Source organism: Myotis lucifugus, unplaced genomic scaffold (assembly GCF_000147115.1).
Source record: "Myotis lucifugus unplaced genomic scaffold, Myoluc2.0 scaffold_955, whole genome shotgun sequence".
Taxonomy (NCBI): Eukaryota; Metazoa; Chordata; class Mammalia; order Chiroptera; family Vespertilionidae; genus Myotis; species Myotis lucifugus.
The window spans coordinates 91,316-119,291 of NW_005872003.1; the positions used below are offsets into that span (position 1 = coordinate 91,316).

At 47.0% G+C, this 27,976-nt stretch overlaps 1 protein-coding gene across 18 annotated transcripts in view; it reads right to left on the minus strand.

Annotated features, from left to right (window-relative positions):
* PTK2 (protein tyrosine kinase 2) overlaps window positions 1-14,424 on the minus strand; it is a 101,380-nt gene extending 86,956 nt beyond the window's left edge. For 8 of the 18 annotated variants that reach the window (XM_023747715.1, XM_023747714.1, XM_023747723.1 and 5 more), the window contains exons 1-3: window positions 14,300-14,401; window positions 7,905-8,195; window positions 6,661-6,970 (exon numbers count right to left, since the gene is read on the minus strand). In XM_023747715.1, coding sequence (XP_023603483.1) covers window positions 6,661-6,760 — 100 coding nt within the window. In that variant the 5' untranslated portion in view covers window positions 6,761-6,970; window positions 7,905-8,195; window positions 14,300-14,401. Of the gene's footprint in view, window positions 1-6,660; window positions 6,971-7,904; window positions 8,196-14,299 lie in introns of all 18 variants that reach the window. The other 10 variants (XM_023747731.1, XM_023747716.1, XM_014448912.2 and 7 more) reach the window with 5 other exon arrangements.
* Window positions 14,425-27,976: the final 13,552 nt, after the last annotated feature.

A 27,976-nucleotide genomic window follows, 5' to 3' on the forward strand; every position in this document is an offset into this window, starting at 1 on the left:
CCCCCACCCCGCCCCCAGAGCAGGACCTGATTCACCGTAGCATAATATTTATTATACAAACTCTTAAAAGGCCAGGAGTCCTATCTCAACTCTGTCAAAAATCCACTGTGTTCTCTATAAACAATGTAACGTGCCCCCTTTTCGTCAGAGCCTCTAATGATGGGAAAGTGTCGCAGGAACACCAGGTATGTTAACTTTGCTGCCACTGTGAAAACGTTTACCTGAGACACAGGATCCTTGTTCACGGTAACAATTCAGTGAGCAGTCACTACACTTACTAGGCTTCAGCGAGGAACAACTGCAGGCAAAACAAACCCCCGCCCCCCCCCCAGCTTCGTCAGTCACCTTGCAGGAGAGTCAGACGCTCACAACAGAAAACCACGCCAAACCAAACCACCGAATGTCTTAACGTAGGACAGGACTTGCATGTGAGCGCAAAGGGAAAGCCTGGGCCAGACCAAAACTCACGCTGGGAAAGCCAGCAAAGCCGCCCAACGCAACCGAAGGGGCCTCACACACCGGGAGGCAAGGGGACCACAGGTGGCCCACACGCTGCCTTCTCCACTGCCTTCTCCGGAAGGGCCCCACTGGCTGATAAGGAGCACAGAGGAGACACTGTCTGCTGGGGGGGGCGGGGGGGGGCAGGAAGTAAGAGATTAATCCAGTTTGAGGAACATCACAGGCCTCAGTGCCTGAACTCTCAGCAGAATGAAGGAGGCACTTCATGCCTGGAGGGAAAGAGGGCGGGCAAGCAGGAGCCTTGGCTTCAGGAAGTTGACTGTGGAAAGAGCAGTAAACCTCCGTCCATCCCCATCTGCCTTCTGGCTGGGGGAGAGGGTGGGGGACACATGAGGGACATTTTGATTTTGGCTCTTTGAAACCTTTGAAGGAAAACTAGAACCTCGTAGAGAAACTGAGTCTTTGTAGTCCTCAGGAGAAGTCGGTGTGCCTTTGGGAAAAAGGTTGGGGGTGGAGGGAGGGGGGCTGCTCTCCCCCAGGGCCCTTTGCAAAATCCAAACAGCCTGTGGAAGCGCCCTCCAGGAGGCAGACAGGGCTGCACTGAGTGCGGTGGCCCAGGGCTATCCCCTGACCTGCACAGCATCTGCCAGGCCCGTCCTACTTAGGAGTGAAGTCACTTCATCCTCAGAATAACTTTACATCCCACTTCCAGGTGTGGGAACAGAGAAGCGACTGTCCGTGGCCACGTGACGGGTGCAGGGTACTCAGCCAGGCAGTGCACCTGAAGACCAGGCTCTGGAGACCACGCCCTGCTCTGCAGGGTTTGCTGGCTTCCGTCTTGCTTTGAAGACTTGTCACGGGCCACAAACACGGCTGAGGGACAGCACTCTCCTATCATCAGAGCCGTCACTGCGCTCTACTGTCCTTGGCCAAGAGCAGCTGCAGTTTATTAGAGCTCCGCCCACCTTTTCACTCATTCATTTGTTCATGCCTCTGTAGGCAAATGATGTGCCACCCTCCCTCACACTCACTAATCCTACAGAGGTTGAGGGAGTCCACGCCTAGCTGGGCACTGGGACCGAGGTGTGGTATGGATGGTCAATTTCATATAGACACACATATCTGTACGCATAAAATCCTACCCTTCAGAGCTTCCGGCCTACTCAGGACACGCACGCACACGTGATTTAATGACAACTGTGTGAGCACTAATGGAAACTGACAGTTGTCGCTCGAGCTGCACTCCATGTTGTAAGAGCCGAGGGAAGGCCACTTCAGGGCTGGCAGGAGGGCAGGCAGCCTGAGAGGCAGCCACGGGGCTTCACACTCGGGAGCCTTCAATCCAGAAACCCTGGTCCTTTGGTTCCAGAACACGTTCCTGCGTCATTTCTTGGATGCGCTTCTCCCTTTCCTTTCTGGGCTCTTCTTGTTTGGATGTTGGACCTCCTGCATCTGCCTTCCCGATGTCTTTCTTTCCCTCCACTCGTCCTTCCAGGCCAGGTTCTGAGGAATTCTCCACACGACCTCCCAATGCTTCCCAAGCCGAGCTGGTTTCTGCGCTGCCACTTCCCACTGCCGTGGTCTTGATGTACTTTCAAGAATCCTGTTGGTCTTTGCTCTGCTCCTGGCTCCTGGAGATCGTGCCCTGAGATGTGCCTGTTTGTCTCCTCTTAGTTTCCTGCTGCCTGCTGTGTCATCCTTGCTTTCTCTGGTTGTCTCTATTTTGGTCTCATGCTTTGAAGGCAGAGGCTGTCTTTAAACACAGGAACCCTGGGCATGAAGGAGGCTTGATGACCTAGAGACAGAGCCATCAGGTAGAGCCCCCAAGTGTGAGAACGGCCTGTGCTCTTGACCAGGCTCCCGCCATGGTTGGGCACAAGCCTCCTTCCAGGGTTCCGGAAGCCAAGGAGAGAGGGGGTGCCTCATCTTGCTCAATCCCCACGAGGAGTACCAGAATGCATTATCCTAGTGGTTAGTATATGGTTCACCAGAAGTTTTCCACAGTAAAGTTTTTAAAACTTGCCCTCACTGGTATGGCTCAGTGGATAGAGCGTCAGCCTGCGGACTGAAGAGTCCCGGGTTCGATTCCGGTCAAGGGCACATGCCCAAGTTGCGGGCTCGATCCCCAGTGCAGAGCATGCAGGAGGCACCTGATCAATGATTCTCTCTCATCATTGATGTTTCTATCTCTCTCTACCTCTCCCTTCCTCTCTAAAATCAATAAAAAAAAATATTTAAAAAAAAACAGGGAAAAAAACTGTATATGTAGGCAAAGCACAATGGGGAATATAATTTATTACAATAGCATGTCAATTGTTATGGCTTTGAAGACTTTTACTGGTGAGGTGCAATCCTCAGAATATCGAGACTAAATCATCTCTGCCTTGAGCCATTTATTCACTTTCTATGGGCAAGACACCCTAGGATCACAAGACAGCTAAAACTTCAGCTCAATCGCAGAATAAACATTTAAAAGAATGAGCCCAACACAACCTCAGAGACTCGAACTGAACAGGCTGGAAATGCCACGACAGCGGTACAACTCAGAGGTATCAGCAGTGCCATCTGAGCAACATCTGATTAAAGAGGGGAACACATCGCTTCATAATGTTAAGAACTGTGCCTGGCCCCCCACTCACTACTAGGAGACTCTGGTTACGAAGGTTCCTTATCTGTAAGTGCAAGTAGAAAACCTCCCTGTGAGCTGAGAGTAGCGGTCAACAGATGATGAGTCGCTGAAGAAGGGTGACCTGAATTCTCCAGGCCGAGGAAAGGGCACACGACGCAGGACTGCTCTCCCAACCGAAACCCTCAGGCCACCCCCTCATCAGTGCTTCAGAAGGCCAGCCCAGCCCAAAACAGCAGCTTTCCGGTGACACTCACAGGCCACCATTCTCACTATGACTGCCTCTGGTATGTTTGAAACGTGTTATTAAATCCAAAACCGAGTCCAGCACACATGGTCCTTTAAAATTTCCTCTTAAACCTTGCCCTATAAAAAAATATGGATTTTTCAAAACTGAAAACATGCCACCAATATACCATCCCATCATGAACTTATATAGAAGATGAAATGCAAAGAATATTCAACAGTCTGGGATTATCTTCTCAATGAGTCTACTTTAAAAAACAGTAAGATTTTTACAGTAAAAAAATTAATAGATGATATTCTAGCAGTACTTTGTCTCTTAAAAAAACTTAACCAAGCAGACCTCGGGAGGGACACAGGCTGGCGTCAACCTGGTGAGCGGCCCCAGCTCTCTCCCGGTGTTTCCATACGCAGTCACGTCTTTCACCATGTCTGCTGGCCAATGCAAATGTAAGGAAGAGGGACGTTTACATCCCCCAAACTCATTATCATTTTAAACAAAAGTATGTGTGAAAGTCTCAAGTCAAAATCCACATGAAATGTGTAGGCCCTCACAATCGCCTGGACAGTCTGAAAAGGAAGTGGCAGGGAGCGGGGACCCTGCCCTGGGAAGCGACCGCTCTAGTCGCCCCACACCCGGGCCTCGTGCAGCGGCGCACCCGGAAACAGCAGAAGCCAGGGGGCATGAGCAGAGCTCGGGTTCGCAGCGTTTGCATCCTAAACACCAACCACCGGGGACCCTCCTCACTCTTCCCAGGCTGGGGAGCACCCCGAACTTCTTCCCAGACCAGAGCTGCCCTTTCTTCACCGAAATCCCTCCTCCTCCAGCCCGTCAGCCCCCTTCCTCAACTTCCTTCAAGCCTCCGCTTTCCTCACCTCATAATTCAAGGAAACTACCTTCTTTTTTATTGTCAGTTTTCACCTGCCTTTTTTTCTAGCGCCTCTGTAATCCTTCCCAGTGTTTCAAAACATGAAACAAACAATGCAGATACTGATACTATCAAAGGGCTTTCTGCATTCAGCCCTGGCCCAGCCTGTGGACGTGACATTTTCTTCCACACTCCGAATTAAACTCTTTAAGCTAGGACACTGTGACGTGGCTGAACTCGTTAGAACAAAGTCCTTTTAAACATGTGAAAATCTGATCTTCCGAGGGCAGGACCTAAGAGGGCTCCCTCCCACCACACTCACAGCACAGCGAACTGTATGGCCGAGGAGACCCCAGAGGGCTCCCAGGATGCCTTAGTTTCAGTTCAGAGTACAATATAGGTCTGCTCCACTATTTTTAGCCTGATCTAGTAAGTATTTTATGCGTCCTCCTAAATTGGGACACTGCTGTTTTTTGAGGTTAATGTGACTGATAAAATCAAAGTGAGGTTTGGATGTCTAACTGCAAACAGATTTGTATATTCTTTAGATCTGTATTTATCTAAAAGCAGTAGCTTCTATACTTGACAACACCAGTGCAGCCAGTTCCTATGCCCCACCCCATCTTTGCCTTTATCACAGAACAACAACTGACCAGCATGAGGCCGAGCTCCCCTGCCTTCCTGTCCTGGGGAGTACACAGCCCGGCGGGGAGAAGGTGCACCGATGCCTGCACAGCTCACTGGGGCAGGACCATGCTCAGCCCCCAGAAGGGGGCAGGGGACTAGCTCCTTCGTCCTGAAGGACCCAAAAGCAGGACCATTCCGCCCAAACACCTGTTCTAGCCCCACAGAGACTGACTCTGACCCGAAGCTGTCCCTCTTCCCATCCTCTACACACGTAAGCTCCATCTCTTGCCCAACCCCAACCTCTTATTAAGATGGTATTTCAGTTTAAAATGCTTCTACTCATTTGCTCTGTCAGTTAGCAAAAATAATTTTAAAAAATAGATTGCTTCAATTCAACTGCTTTAGGATGAGCAAAAACACTGCAATCTCTCTTCAAAGTTCCTATTTCTAAAGTCACTTTGAATTTTTAAAAACCTAGTAGCTGACCATTTCATACCCCATTGCTACTGGATCCGTAGGTCTGAGATCCAGCCCAGACTTGGTGAGTGAGGTGCCAGCCTTACTCTGAAGGGTCAGTACCAACAGGCGCTACCACACAATGGAGGTGGCTCCATGCAAACGCGCCCCAGCAGGTCTAGGAAAAGACCAAAATGTTCCACAAGCACAGAACTCTGCCCCTGAATACTCATTACTGGTCATGCTCAATAGGCAGTCCTGAGGTTCCCAAACCCAGTTTTCAAAGGTTCCCAAACTCAAAGCCCTTTAACATTCAAGAGCTTGAATTAACTCGGCAAAATCTTTACTCTGAATACCTAATTATTTAACAAAGTGACAGGTGCTTTGTTCAGATAGCACCATACTCTAACAGTCCTAGTGTCATATGTGTTAGATGCCTAAAAGCCTAGAAAAGAACTCATAGAACATGAAAGGCCCCTCAGAAAGGAGAGCGATTTAACAATGCCGCTGTGGCCTGGTGCTGCGCCATCTCCCGGCGGCACCTCTCTAATCCCACCGCTCTTCACCAGCACAGGAGCCTCCTGTAACAATACTTCCTAAGCTCAGTCCCATAATATTGAAATAGTATATTGTAAGATAAGAATACTTTCATTAACTTCTTCCCTGAGGACTTGTCTCCAGGCTGAATATTCACTCCTACTTTGAGCAAAGCAGCTAAAGGTTTTGGTCTTATTTCTGCATGGATTTTATGGCATTTTTAACTTCTAAGCATGCTCCCCAAATATTGCCCTAAATATTATAATAAACATGCTACATTTTCTATTTACATTTTTATATAAATAAAGCCCCTGACAACTGTAGAATGGAAAGCCGTCTATTCAGTGTTGCTGACCCTAATGACCAGCCCACCTGACAGTCCCAAGGATTGTCAACTTAAATAAATATGCCGTCTTTACGGGAGTGAAGGTAACCAACTTTTAAAACAAGAAAATCTACGCTACTCTTCTTTTTCTATAGTCTTATTTAAGTTAAAATTAGTCTCATTATTCTTTTAAAATTTCCACATCATAGAACAGATATGAATGTCTTGATTAAAATAAAAAATAAAACATACAACTTCAAGAGACAACAGACAGAGCATATAAAAAAGATAGTTTACACACTTAAAATGCATTTCCACAAAAATCCTTTTACTATTTGAAAAGCTATCTAATTGGTTCCCTGCAGTAGCTGCAAACCCATGCCACATCACTGTTCATTTCCCCTTCAATTTAACTGTAAATCTATTTGAAATAAATTCTACAAAACTCTTTACCGTTTTAGTGCAAAGTGTGAATGTAAATAAAATGTAAACCAAACCGATTTTTAGGTTATTTATACCTTTAGCCCAACACACTGGGAATGGGCTACAGCCGCTCTTCTCCATACAGCCGGCCCCTGCTGGTTTCAGGGCCTGTCGGCCCGCCAGTTCCAGCAACATCAACTCAGTGCTACAAAGACCAAGCCCGGAGTCCGCACACAAAGTCCCAGGTCTGCGCTCCCACAGCGTGTGCTTCCATCCGCGAGACCAAGCTTCCCTGGCTCCGTCTCTGTCTCTCAGAGCTCGAGGCACACCCGGGAGGTGCTGCTCCTGTGCAGCCCGCAGCCGCTGAAGAATGCCTCTGCTACAGTCTCCTCCCGCTTCCGCAATCTGAAACAGACCATCCTGGCCAGATTAGGCCACCGAACAGAAAGAAACCAGCCAGTCACCAGTAACGTGACCCACGGGCCTGTGTTCCTAGATTCATTCAGGGCAGGAGGGAGGGGAGGAGGGGAGGAGGGAGGAGGGAGGAGGGAGGAGGGAGGAGGGAGGAGGGAGGAGGGAGGCCAGCAGCCAGCCCCTTATTAATATGCTAATCTCAGCCTTCGTCAGCTCGTCCAGCAGCCTGTGGACACAAGGGCCAGGCGGGAGCCCAGCACTGGGTGAGCTGCGGATCAAGCCCCACAGAGCCCGTGTCTGCACGGGCCACCTCAGACCACTGCTGCTTTCAAAGTCATGCCTTGGGCATTTTCCAGTCTAATTCTGATCTTACAGTTAAAATAATTACCTTGATAAAATAAGAATCATTTTGAAAACAAAACTCTTATTGTCATTAAAAAACAAGCTGTAAAATAAATATATGTCCATAGGAGCCCAAATCTTTTTAAGGTAAAATATGTTTCCAAATTGATACTTTCATAGTAAGTTTGTAAATGTATAAAACTATCTAGAAAACATACAGAAACAGAAATTTGAGGGTGCCAACTTGTTTTAGAATTAGCTTTGAGGAATCTCAAGGGATCCAAATGCTTGATCGCTTTTCTTAGCTTCAAAATGTAAGAAACTCACAGTGGAGAAGCAGGACGGAAAACAAGCTGACTAGCAACGTCTTTAAGATGCAACACTGCAAACTCATGCATCCAAGCTGAGAGAGAGTCAAGGCCATCTCAGAATGCAGCGCTCTGAGCACCCCACGCAGCAGCAGGGTCAGAGTAGCCAGGCTCCTGGAACCCTTGCCGGCTGAGCGTAGGTTTCCAAATATCCACGTCATTGTGTTAGTAGCCAATCCCACGAACTAACAAAAAAATCAAGTGCTTTACTTAACTGTGAACGTGACTGAGGCTTTATGCGTTCACTAACTTGTGAAAAGGAGCTGAGCAAAGGCTGAGAACAAGAGGCCTATCTGTGTCCAGTGAGGCCCGGGCAGTCTGTCTCATGTCTAACACGCTGCTCTTGATGATGGCTTTGTCTCCAGGCTTCAGTCAGGCTCCTAACAGCAGCGAGGCTCAAGTGACCTTGTATGTGCCCCAGTGAAAACACATCAGTCACCAGGTGAACTCTGACCCCAGGTAACACTGGGAAGAAAAGGGGCTCCAGAAAAACACAGGCAAGCAAGCTAGAAAAAGAAGAGAAGAGACAGCAGACAGATCAATGCACATCCATGAAACTGCGCCCAGCTTCCACCACTTCCGAGGAGAGCAGGACAGCAGGCGACTGCCGCCCTGGGAGTAGCAAGTCTGAAGTCTGATCAGACCCCTGAGGACTCGGGGGGGGGGGGGGGGGGGGCGGGGCAGGGGGGGTGCATCTGAACCATGAAGTAAGAGACTGCACTAACCACCCTCGCAAACTCTAAGTCTCTCTTAGAGCTAGGACTACTCTCCAAAAGAGAAAACTAAAGCTACCTCTACTAGTCCTGGGCGTTCTACTCACTAGATGCTGATGACATCTCATTTTCACATCTTCTCAGCCAAAGCAGGGCTAGCACATCTGTGAAGACAGTGTCACACAACCAGGAAGAGGTCACTGAGCCCACCCGTTACCCAGGAAGACAGGGGTTTCACACACACGCACGCACGCGCGCCTCCAGAGGGACATGAGCTAAGCACCACCTGTGCAGAGAGGGGCTGGCGCAAGCGAGCGAGCGAGCAGTGGCGGAGGCTGGGGTGAAGGCAGGGCAGTGGAGGGGGTCAGGGGCAGACGAGGAGCTTTACAGGATGTAGCAAGTGAGTGTGGTGAGTGAGGAAGAGACGAAGCCAGGTCTCTGACGGCTTTCTCCCACCCCGTCAAGCTTTGGGGATATCCACATATCCCTCCAATGTGCACGGTCCTGAGTGCCTAGAGAGGCCGCAGATAAGGAATCACAAACCCCCCCAGGCCAGGAAGCAGACCCCACGGAAGCAGCAGCTATGCAAACGTTAAGAACCAATCAAGTCACTAAGAAAAAAGAGCAGACGGTGAGGGTGAGAGAGAGAGATGGGAGGGGGGGAAGAGGGGACAGGAAGCAGGTGCCACCACCACAGTAGAGCGGCTCACCTGTGCCAGTGCTTTTATATGTAAGACCACCCCCATCACTGAGAAGAGGAAACTGAGGTGCAGAAAGGTCGAGCAACTTGCCCAAAGAGCTAAACAATGCCCAGGGCACCAGGCAGCTTGGTGGTGTATCATCACTCGTATGTTCTTCTTGCTATTAAGAACTTATGCTTTTAAATTCCCCAGCCAGTGACATCTTGAAAAAAACTGGAATAGCCTACAGTTAATGGCAACATAAGCAAAAAAAGTAAGCAGTCCTTCATGCTTTCTGACTTATGAATTCTATACACTAATTTATAAAGGTCATCATTCATTAAAAGTTCTATAATTTTTTTTTTTAAATCCTCACTCGAGGGTATTTTTCCATTGATTTTTAGAGAGAGTGTGAGGGGAAGAGAAACATCAATGTGAGAGAGACACATCGACTGACTGCCTCCTGCACGCGCCCGGACCAGGGTCTGGACCAGGAAGAATCCTGCAACCGAGGTAAGTGCCCTTGACTGGAATCGAACCCGGGACCCTTCAGTCCACAGGTTGACGCTCTATCCACTGAGCCTAACCAGCTAGGGCAAAATTCTATAATTTTAAAAACAAACTCTTTATAGTATCAGTATAGTTAAAAGCAACTCTGCTAAGTCCTACTTAACAGGTCTTAATTAAAAGACTTTTCTTTACAAGAAAGATACTCAGACGCAAACCTTAGTCATCCTGACGTCTCTGTCTCCTGGCGCAAAGCATCCATCAGCAGAACCCTTGAACAGCACGAGGTTAGGGCTACCAACCCTGCAGAGTCAAAAATCCACACATACTCCTGGCCAGTCTGCCCAATGGTTAGAACATCGGCCTGTGCACCCAAGGGTCATGGGTTTGATTCCCGGTCAAGGGCACATACCTGGGTTGCAGGTTCAATCCCCAGCCTTAGTCGGGGTGTATGCAGGAGGCATTCAGTTGATGTCTCTCTCACAAAGATGTTTCTCTCTCTATCTCCCTCCCTTCCTTCCACTTTCTCTAAAAAAAGAAAATCCACACATAACTTTGACTGCCCCAAAACTTAAGTGCAGCCCTCCTTCGGTTTCCACAGGATCAGTTCCAGAACCCTGAAGCCGGGCCCCAGGATCCAGCATGAGGATCACTGAGTGAATACTGACTCTCCGGAACCCGTCTGTCCACGCTGACAAGGAGGACGATGACAACAGCTATCACTACTGAGCAGCAACTAGAGTCCGTCACAAAGTCGTCTAACAGCCACACTGATAACAATACAAATACAAGGACAAGGACGATATAATGACGACACCCAGCTCATGTTTACTGCATGCCAAGCCCTGTTCTAAGTATTTTCAAAATATTGACTCATTTCGTTATTAACAGCCAATCCCACAAGGTAGATTCTATTACCCTGATTCACAGATGAAGAAACTGAAGCAGAGAGCTAAGCAACTTGTTCAAGGTCACAGAGCTTCTAAGTAGCAAAGCTGGGTGGGCTCCCCCTCGGGCAGCCAGCTCCACAGTCTGTGTTCCTCGCCTATTTTCTCAATGAGCACTCCCAACAGCCAATGAGGTCCATGGTGCTGTAATCCACGTGGCATGGGAAGGGAATGAGGAACAGAGTAATGAAGGGCACACCCAATACACAGCTAACTGGTCAGTGGCAGAGCTAGACAGGCTCCAGCACTCGGACCCCAGCCAGACCAGACCACACACTTAGCCCACCACCTACAGTGTCGCCGACCTCGCTTGCTGCCAGGTCTCCAGAGCACGTCAGGAAGAAGGCCCTGCTGGGCCTATGGAGCGACTGAACCAGGGAGGACCACAGGGACAGAGAAAGAGGAGAGACGCACCACAGAAAGGGCATGAGACAGGCGAGCTGCTCTCAGGGGCCTACGCAACACCCATGTTCACCAAACCCTGCACTCAGGGGACGTCCCCTGGTGACGGCATTCCTGCCCCAGCACAAACTCAGACAAAGCCAGTGCAGTACCTGCTGGACACGCAGCTGGTGGCAGAGAAGTGCATCAAAACACCCAGGAAATAAGCACAGCCACGGAGGGGAGCCACGCTGCGGTGTGTGACCCGGAAGGGAAAATACAATACCCAACAGGCAGGAAATTCTGAGCGTGTTCTTACGCTAAACAATCCGGAACCAGAGCGGAGGCTTTCACTGGGCACTGCAGGAATGTTTTAATCGGGTAGCACCTGACTATTTAGTCAGGAGCACTGACCTCTTTTCCCGTAGATTGTCAAATTTAAAAAGACAACAGTCAACATAACAATAGCCGTCCCGGGTGAATGAATCAAAATTATACTTTGTTTTTGTCAGATCGGCAAAAAATAAGATATATGTTTTGGTGTGCTCCAGAATGTCAGTAATTAGAGTATGTGTGCCATGAGATGAAAAAGGCTGAAAATCACTGGACCAGAGCACTTCTACAGACGCTAATTAATGGCTATCTCTAATTGTTTCGCCATACAGGAGATCAAAGCTAAATTCCAGGCTTAGAAACTATTGGGAGGCTACTTGTCATCAAGTTTAAGAGAAAAAAAAACAGCCCCTGCCGTAACCGGTTTGACTCAGTGGATAGAGTGTCGGCCTTCGGACTGAAAGGTCCCGGGTTCGATTCCAGTCAAAGGCATGTACCTTGGTTGCAAGCACATCTCCAGTAGGGAGTGTGCAGGAGGTAGCTGATCGATGTTTCTCTCTCATCGATGTTTCTAACTATCTCTCTCCCTTCCTCTCTGTAAAAAATCAATAAAATATATTTTTAAAAAACCCAAAAAACAGCCCCCGAAAGCTGTTAGATGCCACTTTAGGTTTTCAAATATCCTGGGAGGGGCATGATGACACAGTGCATGCCAAGAAACGCGCAAACATTTCAACCTAACTACGTATGTCATAAAACAGGGGGGTTTTTGTTTTTGATCAAAATAACACAACCATCCAAAGAGAGTCAACTAGTTATTTACTTTAATGTTGACACTGCTCAAATAAAACTTTATTTTATTGAACATGCATGTACACACCTAACTAACTTGAGCATTTCATCAATTTTCTTTTTTCCCCTATAAATCCAGTGTATCCCTGGTGTGAGCACTCACCTTAGTTAGCAAACCGCAGCAGTATCAGAGGACTGCGCCTCTCTGTTAGACACGGAAGCAGAGAGGCCTCGGGGCTGCGGCCTCCAGGCTGCCTGCGAGAAATCAGCTGTGGCCGGCCAGCTCCCGCAGGAAGGCATGCTAGTGTCAGGAGGGCCCCTGGTGGTGAACGTGAGTCCCTTCTACCACCTACATTTCTCAGCCATGAAGAGGGAAAAATCAACACTACATTTTAAACTATCCCTTGTGGGGGCTTAAAAGAGCAAACTGTTTCTACAATCTGACTCCGTACTCTTTTCCTGAAACAGCAGCAGCATCTGGTGCGGATCCATCCCTTGCTCCAGTGAGAGGAGGAGACATAAGTAACTTCTCTCCGAACACAGCTACACAGTGGCCGGTTTTCTTTGTCAACTGCCCTCCCCTACACTTTTGGTTTTGTCATATTGGTATCGACAGATACTATTCCAACTTAGCAAGAAATTTATGCAGTCACTTTTCTAATTCTACTCAAAATTCTTATGTTAAAACCAACCTCATACTTATTCAGATGATCACTATTTAAAAAACAAAACAAAAAATAACTAGTGTTGGCAAGGATGTGAAGAAATTGTTCGGATCTACTAAGAAAAGAGAACTTATTTTGTGGTAAGCATTAAACAGTTCTTTGTTCAGCATTTAATGAAAACTAACTGTGGCTTAAGCAGAAAAGATGCAGAGATGAAATACAATCTTTGCCCTCAAAGACTCTCAGAAACAGACTTACCCCCAAATACACAAAACACACTGTTGAACAAAGAAACACATTCTATGGACTAGGAGGGGGAGTTCCACAAGGGAAGCAAATAGCTGAGCTGTGACCTTCTCTCCCCGGCAACACAATCACACCTCGCCCAGCACATACACAGAGCAGGCTCCTCCCGCAGCCAGGACCGAACAGGAACTGGAAAAGCAGGAGTCACACTTCCAGGCCTTGCTAGGAAACTGAAACCGCATGACATAATTTCCTTTCCCTCATACCTAGTCTCTGTAGAAATAGAAGTAGGTCTGGGGGAGAAAGAAGAACAAAGGAGGAAAGTGAACTGACCCTCAAAAGGAAATGAAAAAAACAATCCAGGGCCCTGCCCCTCGGACATCTAAGACAAAGACACTGCCAAAGCCAAGTTCAACATAAATTATAAATCACTATGAATTCTGGGCCCAGGAAGTCCAAGTTCATGAGGCTTTTTCCATACCAACATATTGGTAAACACCCCCAGCGAGGTTTACGAATCTTCTATCAACTGTCTGTCCTCAATGTACCACTAACCTACGGGGAAGAGCAGTGTGGTTCAGACAGACTAGGACAGAATCTCGCTCTACAACTGGCCACCTGTGAGCAAAAGACAAGTTCCAAATTCACAAACTGCAAAAGAGCCCCTTTCTCTGGGGCTGTTTCCTCTGGTCAGAATGGGAACGAGCCCGCGGAATCACCGTCGCTACCGGGTGTGAGTGCTGAGCACAATGCACGCGCCTCACGGCGTCTTCCCCACCGGCAGGAGGTCCCAGAGCTACACGCTCTGCCCGAGGAGAAAGCTGGGCTTGGGTGTCAGGGAAGAGCTCCTAAGCGAAGCCACGCCTGCACCCCAGGCCCACGAGAATGGCTATTAGTAGAGAGCACACACGCTGAAGCCACATGGAGTGTGCATCCGAGCTGGGCGTCTGCTAGCTTAGTAACCTTGAACACTCTGTATTTTGGTTATGCAAGTGTGAAGCGGGAAAAGTGACCCTACTCCCAGGGTTACTGTGAGGACGCAGGCAGCAGTGGTGATGAGAATGTTCCTTGTGCACCAGGCACTATTCTAGAGCATGTGCTGTTACTGTTACTAGTAGCATTGTTACCATTATGGTAAGGCTGCCCATCTGAGACACACACGTGTGACGCATGTACACACAGAAGGCACTACACAGCTCACCTTGCACTTCTTCCCTCACCTGCTCCGCAAAAACCAATGCCTTTGGTTTGTTTCTACTGTGAGTCAAAGTCACCCAGGGCAGGTGAAAGGGAAATCAAATAAAACAAAAACCCAAGGCAAAGCGTAGCAAGAGAACGCTACTCACGGTCAGAAGGCCCCGCAGCTCTGGAAGGCGTCAGTGACAGTGCGGGCAACACCCCTAGCTTCTCTTCCCTCCTTCCATAGCCGCGAAGAGAACCTGCCAAGAGAGACGGCACATGAGAGACCACTTTACAGCACTGGGTTCTCAGAGGCCGGCTGTGGCCACCACCTCAGTCAGCTTCACTACAACCTGCTCTCTGTGGAATGAGGGGTAAAAAATCTGACGTCAAGTTCCTGTCTTCAAACCTACATCCTAGCTAAGAAAATACATGTGAAGGAACTGAAAACTACTGAAACATATAATCATCACAAATTCATATGGCAACAGAATATACACATCTATTTCACCCCCTCCCACTAAAATTATACTAAAGTGGTATTTTTAAAAATTATTTTAAAACAGCACAGGGAGAACTGAAAGGAAAGAAAGGAACAAAATTTTAGAAATTATAAGAAAAGCTTAGTTCTAATTCTAACATGGAAGAGAGAAACCAAAACAAATAGAAAAAAAGCAGGAGAAAAAACTTGGAGGGAACAAATTATACAAAGACTGGAAGCATATAAATGACTCTACAGGCCAAGAAAGCCAGGCCCTAAGCCAGAGTGGAAACACGGAGAAGCTGCAGTGGCCCAGCGGTGCCCCAGGAGGCTCCCCTGGCAGCACCCTGCAGGCAGAGCTGAGGGAAGAGGCCGTTGAGCTGCAGCTAGGACTCAACACCATGCCTCCATGTGACCCTCCTCCCTCGGACAGAAGGCTGGAGGGTCATTCCCTGGAAAAAGCAGTGTCTTTGGACTGAGTCACCCAGCCCAGCTGTACAAAACGGAGGTGGATCTAATCACGGTCCACAGTGAACAGTGAACTCCCAGGTCCCCCCACCCATGTCAGAGGAGAGCGGGAAGGAGATGGGAAAGAGGTGGGAGGGAGAGAAAGGAAGAAAGGAAGTGGAAAGAGAAACTAGACACACTATCAATCACGGTTTCAATCACGCATTTTGTCTCTAACACTTTACTTCCAAGCATCCTATCTCAAAAAGCCCCTGGAGAAAGCCTCCACCAACGTGTGAGGAGCATAAGCAAATATGAGGAAGACCTGGGTAAAGAACACATGAGCTCCAACGGAGAAGAGCTCAGGGCAGGAATCCCCTGGGCAGCTGCGCACCAGGAGCGGGACTGAGGCCCAGCCGGGGCAGGCGGCCGAGCAGGGTGTGGAGGCTGTCTTCCCTTGCCCAACGGCCCCGCGCCACCTCTTTACGGGGATCCACCGCCGGGTGATGTACCTACCAACACAAGAAGTCGGCCAAGAAATACAGGGATGAGGTAACATAAACACACACCCAGCTCTGGAGAAAAGCCCAGGATGAGAGCACAGGAATATCCGGACAACAGAGGCCTGGCAGAGGAGTACCCAGCGCGGCAAAGGAGAACAGAGACCTCTAGGAATGGTCTCCCAGACAGGAACTGTGCATACCTGAGTCTGTGTGACTGACTTCATGGGAAACTGGCCAACAGGCTATCGGAGAGTATGGGAAAATAAGCAATAGGTATGAAAGAACTCAGAAATGGGGAACTGAGCTGTCATAGAAAGGTGACTCTCCAACCCCCTGCCCTGTGACAGCTCTACCCCGGGCCTCACTGACCGCCTGTGATCAGTGGCTGATTTCTCTCTCCCTCGCTGACTGAGAGACCTGGTGGAGAGGGCCCATCTCACCTGGCCGTCACTTTCAGAGCCCGGCAGAATGCCTGCTACAAGACGACACACAACAGCCAAGGTTTCCTGCTACTTATTCGTGTACTGAGCGCCCACTGCTGCTCCTGCACGTGTCGCCGGAGGGCTCGCAGTAACAGCACGATTTAAGTATTGCTCCACAACTCACTGCTCACACATTTCTAACTCCACAGGAGGAACTACACTCATTTTGTGTGTTAGCATGCCCTACCCTTAACACTGACACTTGTCCATCTCTTGTAGCCACGTGACTATTAAGATATGCCTAATAATATAAACGTTAGCTTTGTCAAATGTAAAATACTGTGTTGAAAATATTTCATGCTAACTAGAGTCCCAAATACCTGGCTGGCCTCCATGTACCAAAACGTGTCTTGTTTTGACTTTGGAGGGTGGGGGAGAGCAGGGGAAACATTTTAATTGCCGGTTGAGATGGTTCAATTTAGGAGGCAGCTGCATCTGTTTGCGTTTGACTTGGCAGTCTGGGGTATATTACATTTAAAGTAAGACTCCTGTAATCTGGATGGTTAGCCTTTGCTCACGGCCCCAAATCGCTGAAGAGCACCAGGTGTCCACCATCTAACAAGGACTGGCTCCCTTGGGGGGTGGGCGTCCTTCAATGATCTGATGAAAGCCCCCGAGTCGCTCCCCAGGGAAACAGCTCACGTGCTCACACAAGTCCCTTAAGATTTCTGGGACTCATGAATCTAGAAGTAAATGTTTCCTCCTCAAAGCTGTTGTTCAATCACTAGCATTTGCATAAGAGCAAAGAGAGCTTCATGAACTTATCACCAAAAGGAAATCTGGGAGCCATGCTGGACATGCCCTGAACTTACCAGCTCAGGGCCTGGAGATGAACTCAGAGCAGGCCTCACATACCTCTCTCCCAGTCCTCAGCTGCACCCTTAATTGAGGCTTTCTTCATTTATTTGTACAACATCTATATATGTAAAAGGCTAAGTGTCCGTTAATCCAACGGGTAGCTATGTCATGCACTGACCACCAGGGGGCAGGCGCTCAATGCAGGAGCTGCCATCACGCACTGGCCATTTAAAAGTAAATGGCACCATGGACCTGGCGCCAACAAACCAACACTCGGCTTCTCCCAAGTGGGACACAGACTCCGCCACCACCCCGGAGCAACACCCCACCAAATCGCAGCTAATGCTGCTGAGACCCCATAGCACAAAATGCAGGCTACAGCCCAGCCCAGCACAGAAACAGTCGCTGTGGGCACCAGGTGATGACATCACGTAGCAACGTCCGGCTTCCTCTCCATAGCAACTAGCCTCCTTGCAGTTTCTTCAGCCCAGGAACACGACTTGTTTTATAGCCAGGTGCAAACATTTTACACTTTAACCAAATGTCTGTGAAGCGTTTTTCATGCCTCATCTCATTTGATCCTCACAGAAGTCCTGGAGTAGGTAGATAGGAGATTCGGTAGAATCCTATTTTCTTTTCATTAGCCAGAAAACAGAGATTTAGAAAGTTTAGAAACTTGACCCGACTGAAAAGAACTGGTAGACCTTGAAAATGACTTAAGGTTTTCTCACTGCACAGATTAAACACTGCTACAGTTCAATATTTTACTCTTTGTTCTCCCTGCGTGATCTACAGTAATAATCTGCTTTGTGTTGATATTTACTGCTGTGTTGCTGACAATTACCTGAAAGAGAAGTTGGAGTGCTTCATTGGACTGGAAAAAGTTTAGCTAAATCAGAAAGCTGGTCTAATTAAGCAAGTTTATTCTACATATATAATAGGCTAAGTTGACCAGCGCATGCGCGATACATATAAAGCTCTCACTGGCACCAATCGCACACGTGTGTTTCAATCTGTCATTGTCTATTGTGAATTTGGTTGACACTTCTATTGGGTGAATAGTGATATTAAAATATTTCTTCTAATTAACTTCCTTTCAATGTGCACGAATCCGTGCACCGGGACACTAGTAATTATATAATTATATCGCACCCTCTGAACTTTGCTCGCCACTTTACCAGTGAGGCGGCACTGGGCAGCTGTTTCCTTAATGACTTCTAAAGTGCGTTACTGCAATACCCCTTTGCTGAGCTTTGTAACTCCAGTCCAACCACACTCCCGCCCCATAACCCTTCTCTGTATCAGAATCAAGTGCAAATTGCATTGATCTTGTCTATAATATCAACTTCGCCGCCTTCTCTGCACAACCCATCCTGTACTCTCAACTTGATAAAAACATTCAATCCCAGAGCCCAGCCTCTCACACCTGCGCTCTTGCACAGGTGTGTCCTCTGTCTGGAAGGCCCTTCCTGCTTCCCCTTGTCCACTGACCTTCTCCAGGTCCTTTCACTCAGCTAGATGCTGCAGAGGTGGCCACATCTAGTCCGCAGCCAGTTTTTGTAGAGGTCCTGAATTAAAAATGATCTTTACCTTTTTAAAGGGCTAAAAAAGCCCTAACCGGTTTGGCTCAGTGGATAGAGCATCAGCCTGCAGACTCAAGGGTCCCAGGTTCGATTCCGGTCAAGGACATGTACCTTGATTGCGGGAACAGCCCCAGTGGGGAGTGTGCGGGAGGCAGCTGATCACTGCTTCTCTCTCATCGATGTTTCTAACTCTCTATCCCTCTCCCTTCCTCTCTGTAAAAAATCAATAAAATATAAAAAAATAAACAAAATAAAATAAAGGGCTAAAAAAAATGTGACCCACAAAGTCTAAAGTGTTTACTGTCTGGCAACACCTGAATTTGACCAACACTGGGGACATGCCTTCTGAGTCCTCAGAGCATCTGCTATGACATGAGCACTGTGGGCATCACAGTGCACTGTGTCCGGCTTGGTCCCCTCAGGTCTGTACCTGTTACAAGACAGGCATTCAACAGATGCTGAACAAATGAAGTAACTGAACAGAACAGCTCAAAGACAAGCTCGGGAAACACATTTAGCACAAAGGGTTGCCTTCAGTAGCAAAACACTACATAAGTCTGTTAACGCTCCAATGCCAACACTTCACATCTGTACCCACTTAACATGGTAACTGTACACACAGCCTCAAGGGCTGAGATCACGAGCACAGACCTGATCGGTAAGGACACTGGGATCACAGAACTAGACAACTTGTTGAAAGTCCCATGACCAAAGGCACAGAGCCAACCTGTGCACCTAGGTCTCTGTCTCCAGATGAGATGCTCGTTCTACTAAACAGACCTGCCCCTCTACACACACCAGGCTACCTAGACACCTTCAATTACTAATTCATGAGGCTTGGGGAAGGGACAAAATTTAATTTTTGACTCATTATTTAATTTTTATAATTTTTCACATTAATATTACTTTTTGTAAAAAAGTAAATAAAATTGAAAAGGACACCCAAAATAAGGACTAGACTAAATGGCCTCAGCATAATCACAAACCAAAAATTTTCTTTCTTTCCTTTTTTTAAAAATCAGTCCCTAAGAAAGTAAAATTAAACAGCTTAATTAACAAATTCGGTGAAAGGAAGGCAGCTGCAGGCCCAGCGTGAGCCCTTGCCTGACAGCTGAGCTCAAACAGACTGGCAGGTGAGGTGGTCTCTTTTCTGGTCACTTTTCCGAAAGCTTCAGTGTGGTAGAACAGGGCTATTTACACCTCAGCCTGAGCCAGGAGCCAGCACGTTTCCAGAGGCAGAAATAAAATATCAGAAACTCTATTAACTAAAAACTTAGGCTAATCTATTACTTAAGTCAATTTTGCATAACCAAGGTATAAACTACTTAAGTAGCTCAGAGCCCAGAAGTTTCTTAGACCAAGATCGTAGCCAAAGTGACCTATGACATGGGTCTATTTAAGATAACATTTCAAAAAACTAGTTTCATACACAACAAATTTTGTGACTACAGTCCAATTTTAGAAATAAATCACAACCAGGTATATCAAAAAATACACTCATTTGTAATTTATCAAACACTTATCAGGAATCTGAATGGAAATTAAAAAGTATATCTACATAATGAACTTACTGAATAGAACAATAAATGCTTTATGAACTAAATAAAAATACTTCATATCAAAATGTAGCCCTCCAATAAAGATTCCTTAAATGAAACAAAAAATGCTAATCATAAAAGAAAATATTGATAAAGAATTTTATTATTAAAAATTTCGTTCTAAGACACGTCAAAAGGAAGACAAACCAAACAATGGAAGACAAAGGACTCTGAGGTCCACACCCAGAAAGAAGGGCTACCGCCAGGAAGCAAAACCGAGAGGAGATCAGGCCAAGGACCTCACAAGTCCGTCCTAAAACAGAGAAGAGATATGGCCAATAGATTAAAAGCAGCTCAACAGCATTAGTAATGAGGGAAATTCAATTTAAAGCCACAGTAGATATTATTACACACTCAACAGAATGGCACAACTGAAAAGCCAGACAAAATAAACTACTGGCAAGGACGTGGAGCCAGGAGTCACTTTCCCATATTCATGGGGGAGCAAATTGGTACAAGCACTTTGGCAGCAACTAGTCCCGCTGAACACTAGCCAGCCCAGAGCCAGCAATGGTGCTCCTACGGATGGGCTGGACATCTGCACACATGTGGGCAGCAGGAAACATATACAGCAGCGTCTGCAATAGCAAAAGGCTGGAGGCCAAATGCCCACCAACTGTAGGCAGATTATACAACAGTGACAATGAATGAACACTGACAGTGTACACCCCTCAGGTGAGGCTCAGGATCAGAGCTGAGTGCAAAGAGGAAGTCGTAAAAACACATATAGTGTCACTCCCTTAGTATAAAGTTCAGCCCTGGCTGGTGTGCTCAATGGTTGGAGCATTGCCCAAGCACCGAAAGGGTGTGGGTTCAATTCCCAGTCAAGAATATGTACCTTGCCCTGGCCGGTTTGGCTCAGTGGATAGAGCGTCGGCCTGCGGACTGAAAGGTCCCAGGTTCGATTCCGGTCAAGGGCATGTACCTTGGTTGCGGGCACATCCCCAGTGGGGGGTGTGCAGGAGGCAGCTGATCGATGTTTCTCTCTCATCGATGTTTCTAACTCTCTATCCCTCTCCCTTCCTCTCTGTAAAAAAATCAATAAAAAATATTTAAAAAAAAAAAAAAAAAAAAGAATATGTACCTTGTCAGCACCGGTTTGGCTCAGTGGATAGAGCGTCAGCCTGCGGACTGAAGGGTCCCAGGTTCGATTCCAGTCAAGGGCATGTACCTTGGTTGCGGGCACATCCCCAGTGGGACATGTGCAGGAGGCAGCTGATCGATGTTTCTCTCTCATCGATGTTTCTCACTCTCTATCCCTCTCCCTTCCTCTCTGTAAAAAAACCAATAATAAATATATTTTTTTAAAAAAAAGAATATGTACCTAGGTTGCATGTTTGCTCCCCATCCCAGGTCAGGGTGTGTGCAGAAGGCAACCAATAAATGTGTCTCTCACATCGATGTTTCTTGCTCTCTCTCTCTCTCTCTCTCTCTCTCCACCCCCTTCCTTCCCTCCCTTCCACTCTCTCTGAAAACGCAATGGAAAAAGTCCATTCAGGTGAAGATTAACAAAACACAACAAAAGTTCCAGATTGACAAGAAGGCTAGAAACGTGCCCATAAGTGCCCGGGCCCATCCACAGCATGGAAAGCTGGCAGAGAGGGACAGCGGGGCCGCTTCCGCATGGCCCTGGTCCACATGCCCCCGCCCCTACCCGCAAACACTCTCGGACTGGAGCGCAGTGGCTACAGAGGTTCCAAGCCATCCCTCATCTATACATTCTTAACAAGTAGCAGGGATGCCTGCGGGAATGGAGGGAGGGAGCACCCTTCCAGGTTTTCCACTCGTGACATTTTCTTCCATCTGTGGTTTCGGCCCCCTCTCTTGATACAAGAGGCTAATGTGCGGTGCCGTAAACCAATCTGCACGTTCCCTCCACCATCTATCTTTGCCTGTGCTCTTCTTCTCCCTAGAACAGCCCCCATCTTTCCCCTCTCCCCCAGGCGAGCTCCTGCTGACCCTCCACAGAGGGTGCAGCCGTCCTGCAAGACCGGCAGTCCCGGCAGCTTTGCAAAGCACTTGAAACATGGCATGGCAACTTGCCTATTTACCGGACAACAACCCCCAAGGGCAGGGATTCAAGTCAACACATCATACATATTTTCAGCCAATCTCAGCGACACTGGCAGACATTTGGAAGCTAACTGTCAGTACTCAGTGGTTTCTACTCACTGCACCACCTGCCCAGGCTGAGAACCCCCACGCACCTCACGGGGAGGCTTCACGCCAAGCTTATAAAGGGGCTCGATCATCTGTTCTAGCCACAGGCAGAGTGCAGAGAAAGTCAAACTTTACGCAACAAGGACACCTGTATTCGTGGTTCTCAAGGCGACCAGTGCGCCACGGCCAGTCCCCGGGGCATGCTCAGTGTAGCCAGTGCCGTCCAATAGAATCTCGGGCAGTGATGCAAATGCTGTGTCTGCAGTGTCCCAGGGAGTAGCCACTAGCCACATGTGGGGACCAAGCACTTGAAATGGGGCTAGTGTGACTGTGGAATAGAACTTTTACCTTAATTTCATTTTAATTTTAATAGCCACATGGGGCTAGTGGCTACTATAGGAGAGACAGCACTGGAGTAGAAATGAAAAAAGTTTCCTTGGTTCCTAACAGCAGGCTATATTATTTGAAAAAGACCATATTACCTGAAAAAAGACTTAAAAAAGATGGATGGAATACTTTAATCTTAAAAGCAACCAGAAACTGACAAGACAACAAGGAAATACGGGACAAAATTAAAGTGAAATCAGGAACCAGAGATAAACAAGCACAGAAACACCTTTGCCCTGAAGTCACTTGCCAATTCTGACATGTTCAACTTTCCTTCCCACAGCACGCAGGAAAGAGACAGAAATAAAGGCTGGGTCCCCAAGTGTCTAACCCAACCTCAAGAAGCAGGGCCCCCTCACTATCCCACTCAGGATGAGCGCAGCCAGAAGTGAGCCATGTCTAGTGGAATTACAGCTCTGGATGGGCCACAGACCCTGAGGCCTGGACCTTGGTTTCAGGTGATCGCAGACTGGTTGACGCAAAATCAAATGCTCTCTGAAGGGAGCTACCTTTTCTATTCCATGCCTTAAATAACTTGGGTCCATATGCCACACCATAAATAAGGATGATCTCAAAATGAATCATAAGCCTCAATGTAAAAACTAAAACTACTAATCTTCTACAGAGAGGGAAATGGGAGAAAATCTTTGTGACCAAAATTAGGCAAAGATTTCTTAAATATGACACCAAAAAAGCACAATCCATAAAACAAACTGATAAATGGGACATCATCAAAATGTAACTTCTGCCCTTCAGGAAACTGTTAAGAAAATGAAAAAACAAGCCACAGCATAAGACAAAAGCATTGCTCGTATCTGATAAAGGACCTGTAACAGAATATATAAAGAATGCACCACTAAGGCAAAAAAATTTTTAATGGGCAAAATATTTGAACACCAAAGATGTTAGGGATGACAAATAAGCATATGAAAAGATACTCAACATTATTAGGCATTTGGGGAATGTAAATTAAAACCACAGTGAAATACCATTAGACACCTATTACAATGGCTAAAATTTAAAAGACTAACCACACCACACGTTAATGAAACTGATCCTTCTCCCTACTATGCACCAAAACCAATTCAAGAGAATTACAAAGTTAAAGGAGGAGGCAAAACCATGGAGCATTTAGAATATAACAGAGGAATTACTTAATGACATCAGGGTAGGAAAAGACACGAAAAGCACTAACCATAAAGGAGAAGACTGATAGGACTTAAGAACTTCTAGTCATCGAAAAACACACAAAACAAGCCCTGGCTGGTTTGGCTCAGTGGATAGAGCATCAGCCCTCAGACTGAAGGGTCCCTGGGTTGATGCCTGTCAAGGGTACATGCGAGAGGCAACCAATTAATGTGTCTCTCTCACATCGATGTTTCTCTCTCCCCCTCCCTTCCACTCTCTCTAAAAATCATGCAAAAATATCCTCAGGTGAGGATTAACAACAACAAAAACCAACAGAAACATTGAGTCAGTGAAACTGCATATGACAAAGTGGGAAGACACAGTGGCAAAATATATAACTAACAAAAGACTTCTGAATAAAGAAGTCCACAATCAATTTTTAAATAGAAAAATATGGGCACTTCGAGAAACAGTGAATGGCCAGTAAATGTACAAAAAGATATGCAACCTCATTCTAACCAGGAACAGGCTATTTAAAACCACAAAGTGGTAATACTACAGAAACCACCAGCCGGTGGGGGAGGAAAGGCGAGGAGCCCGGAGAGGGCTGCGGGAGGAAGCAGCAGAGCAGCGGGGGCGGCACCAGGAGAATCGTGGGCGGCCTTCTCTGAGCAGCTACTCTGGGCCAGGCACCTGAAGCACATTTCATGGGTCACGGCTGTGACTGACTGAACTCTAACTTTAATTTCATTTGACCAATTTTAAGGAGAAAGACACTGTCCCAGAAGCTCTTTCCCACCAGCTCATTTCTCTCTTTCGCCTTCACAGAGCTGTGCGGTCGACTGAAAGCTTGATCATGGGGTGTGGGGCAGAGAGGCGGGGGTGGGAGATTCATGTGGAAACGTCCTTCTCACTGTTTCGGGATTGCACTCAATTCCACCTGCCTGTCCCTCACTCTTCTTCTCTACCTGTGTAACAACGTTCATATGGTAAAGACCCCTCCTTCCCACAAAGCCCCACAACCAAGTGATCTACTCCAGGCTTCGTAGCTGACTCCCTTCAGGACCTCAGCAGGAGAGACTGTCTCCAATCAACCCGAGCACTGACCACCCACCTCTGCTAGTAGAACGAGGAAGCTGTGGGGACCCACGATCTGGGAAGGATAAGATAAAGTCCTTGTCCCTGAGCTCACACCATTCTGTCTGCCAAGAGGTACACCTGATTCTGCATCTGGGATAGGCACATCACCAATCCCAACTTCGTACCATGAAACTTTTATTTAGCCTTTTTCTTAGGAAAAAAGGAAAGAACAAAAGGCTAAACAAAATGTATTAAAGTTAGATATGAATCTAAGGCTAGGCAGAGAATCAATTCACACAACACTTCCATTAGTCACACCAAGACTTGGCCATCGCCCTGACTCTAGCAGAAGCTAGCCAATTTTCAGCACCAAAACACAACCACCAGGGAACACGTGCTAAGGCACTCACACATACACACTCTCCTGCCATTAACCAAAAGCCAAAAGTCCAGGAGCCACATAAACTATTTCAATGTAAAACCGTTCATTTAAAATTGTTCATTTTGGAATCGGGATTCAAAGTTCTTCCCTGGAATCCAGTCCGATGTGGTCTTTAAATGAGGGTCTTCACAGCAACAGCCTCCTGACACAGTTCTCCAACAGTCAGCGTCAGATCAGACGCTGGGCATGCAATAGCCTGTAAACCAGTTTCTGCCCTCGTGGGAAGATACACAATCCACTAACAATATGTCATGTAAAATCGTGGAAGTCTCCAGTGCAGCAAAGACAAGAGCATGTTGTCTTGGTCATGAGTAGACACAACAAGCACCCCAAGTTCACAGCAGAATCCAAGCCACCAGCTGGCAGGACCTTTAGGCTAGAACGTGAAGGCAGGAGGAGATGCTGGGCACAGACAGCCCGCAGGCATGACTTTGTAGGTTCTTCTAAGCCTTGGTTTTGGTCCATTGATGCCAAATAAAGTAGAGAGTGTGTCAACCGGTAAAAACAAGATGGAAATTCTAAGTTGGTGAAAATGAGCAGTCATTTGAGACATTTTTAGAGCAGCAACGTGTTACAGATGAGAAATACCAGGAGCACTACACAGAGCTTATTTTTGTGACACTTGCAATTGCTTTTGCCTTCTGTTACTCCTTGCTTCCCACAAAACTGTATTCCTAACACGAACCCCCAAAAGTCACCAATGACAAAACTCCGTAAATACAGAAGTTACTAAGGCACGTCCACTGACAAATAAGCGTCAGTCACTGCTCAAGGCACTACCCATTTTTATTTAACTGATTCTAATTTAAAACAATTACACAATTTTGTATTTCATTACAATGTTTACCAACACTATGCTAGCCACATCAGAACTTCAAGTTCTCAAAGCATCAGATTCAAACAGAAAACACAACAGTCTCAGCCCTCCCCGACCCGGTCATTCTCCTGCACACTGACTCCTCCTTCAGAAGGCTGGGTGTTCAGAAGGCTGGGTGTTCAGAAGGCTGGGTGTTCAGAAGGCTGGGTGTTCAGAAAGCTGGGTGTTCAGAAGGCTGGGTGTTCAGAGGCTGCTCCTTCTCTGGTCAGTCCCTCAGGCATGGCCAAGGAGGATCCACCACTTTGGGGTCGGAAGACTGAGGGTGAGCTACTCTGAGGGTGAGCTACTCTAGCCCCAAACTCGCAGTGTTTCATCTACAAAATGAGGGTGAACAGCTTGACAGCTCTGGTCCTTGTGCGGAGTCCAGGAGAGGAAGCATCACAGCACTCGGCTCAGGCCTGCCCGCCGGGCTTAGCCCATGTAACTTCCAGTGCGGAGCCTCTCCCAGATCCAGCCACCTGTGCAAAGGCAGTGACGCCTACCGACAGCCTGCGTCCCACACAGTGATGTCACATGTCTTCCCCTAGCATTGGGTAATATTCACATGTATTAACTTGGGTCATTTTTCAGGTTCTGAAAAGAGTTTACAGTAAATGGCAATGTACATGAAGTTTGGGTAGAATTATTTTAATTAAATACAAAGTCTGTAAGGAAACACCTTCATGTTCTTAAAACCAGGTAAAGGTTGCGGTGGTGCCTCCAGGATTTCCCTCTGAGGCTTCCAGCTGCTAGAGTGGGAATGGTGCCACGTGGGCAAAACATCGATTTCCTACTTCCGTCTATAAACCATGTCAATAGTGTCTATACAAATCAGACTATAATTAACAGCATTTGCTAAAAATTCATTTAAACGGAAAGTTGAACTATATATGCTTATCTGGATTTATTTTCATCAGAGAGCCTAGTAAAAAAGTAATCCAATTATTATAGACAGGAACAGAGGGGGCTCCTCTGCTGTTTTATAATCAGAAACACAAAACATTGGTGGAAAGAGCAATAAAGAGTTCAAATAGCCCTAGCCAGTGTGCTCAGTGGTTTGAGTGTCAACCTATGAACCAGAAGGTCACATGTCCCGGTTGTGGGCTCGATCCCCAGTAGGGTGTGTGCAGGAGGCAGCTGATCAATGATTCTCTCTCATCATTGATGTTTCTATCCCTCTCCCTTCCTCTCTCTGAAATCAATAAAAACATATTTTTAAAAAAATATAGCCCTGGCAGTGTGACTCAGTGGTTAGAGCGTCGGCCAGAGCACAAAGGGTCTCGGCTTTGATTCCTGGAAGAGCATGTACCAGGGTGTGTGCGGGAAGCCACCAACGGATACATGTCTCTCACATCGATGTTTCTCTCTCTCTCTGTCTCCCTTCCTCCTTCCCACTCTTTCTAAAAATCAGTGGAAAAAAATATGCTCAGGCAAATAAAAAAAGAGAGAGTTCAAATACTGTTTACAGAAGAGAAGTAAAAAATCACTCTCAGTGTGACTGGGAGAGGGTGAAACCCAGGTGCACCCAGAGCTCAGCGCAACTGCTCTCCAGCCTCGTAAATGGCACCTTCTAAGGACTGACAAGCAACTTGCAGTGTGAATGCTTATTTGCATTCAGAAACTTCCTGGACTTTATTACTATTGACTCAAGGTCACTTACTTTGCCCAAATTTTTAATTGGGGTTTTAAGTAATTAATACAGGCATCAGTAAAAAGTCTCAAAGACCTTCACAGCAATTTTTTGCTAATTATTTAGGGGTTTTTTTTTAAGGGGAAACAGTAATGACAATATGTTCTTAAAACAAGCTTTAAGATAAAGTACTACAGAAATAAGCTCTTATCATTTTTAACAAAAAAACTAATTTCACAAATATAACAAGAACAGAACTTTCAATGCTA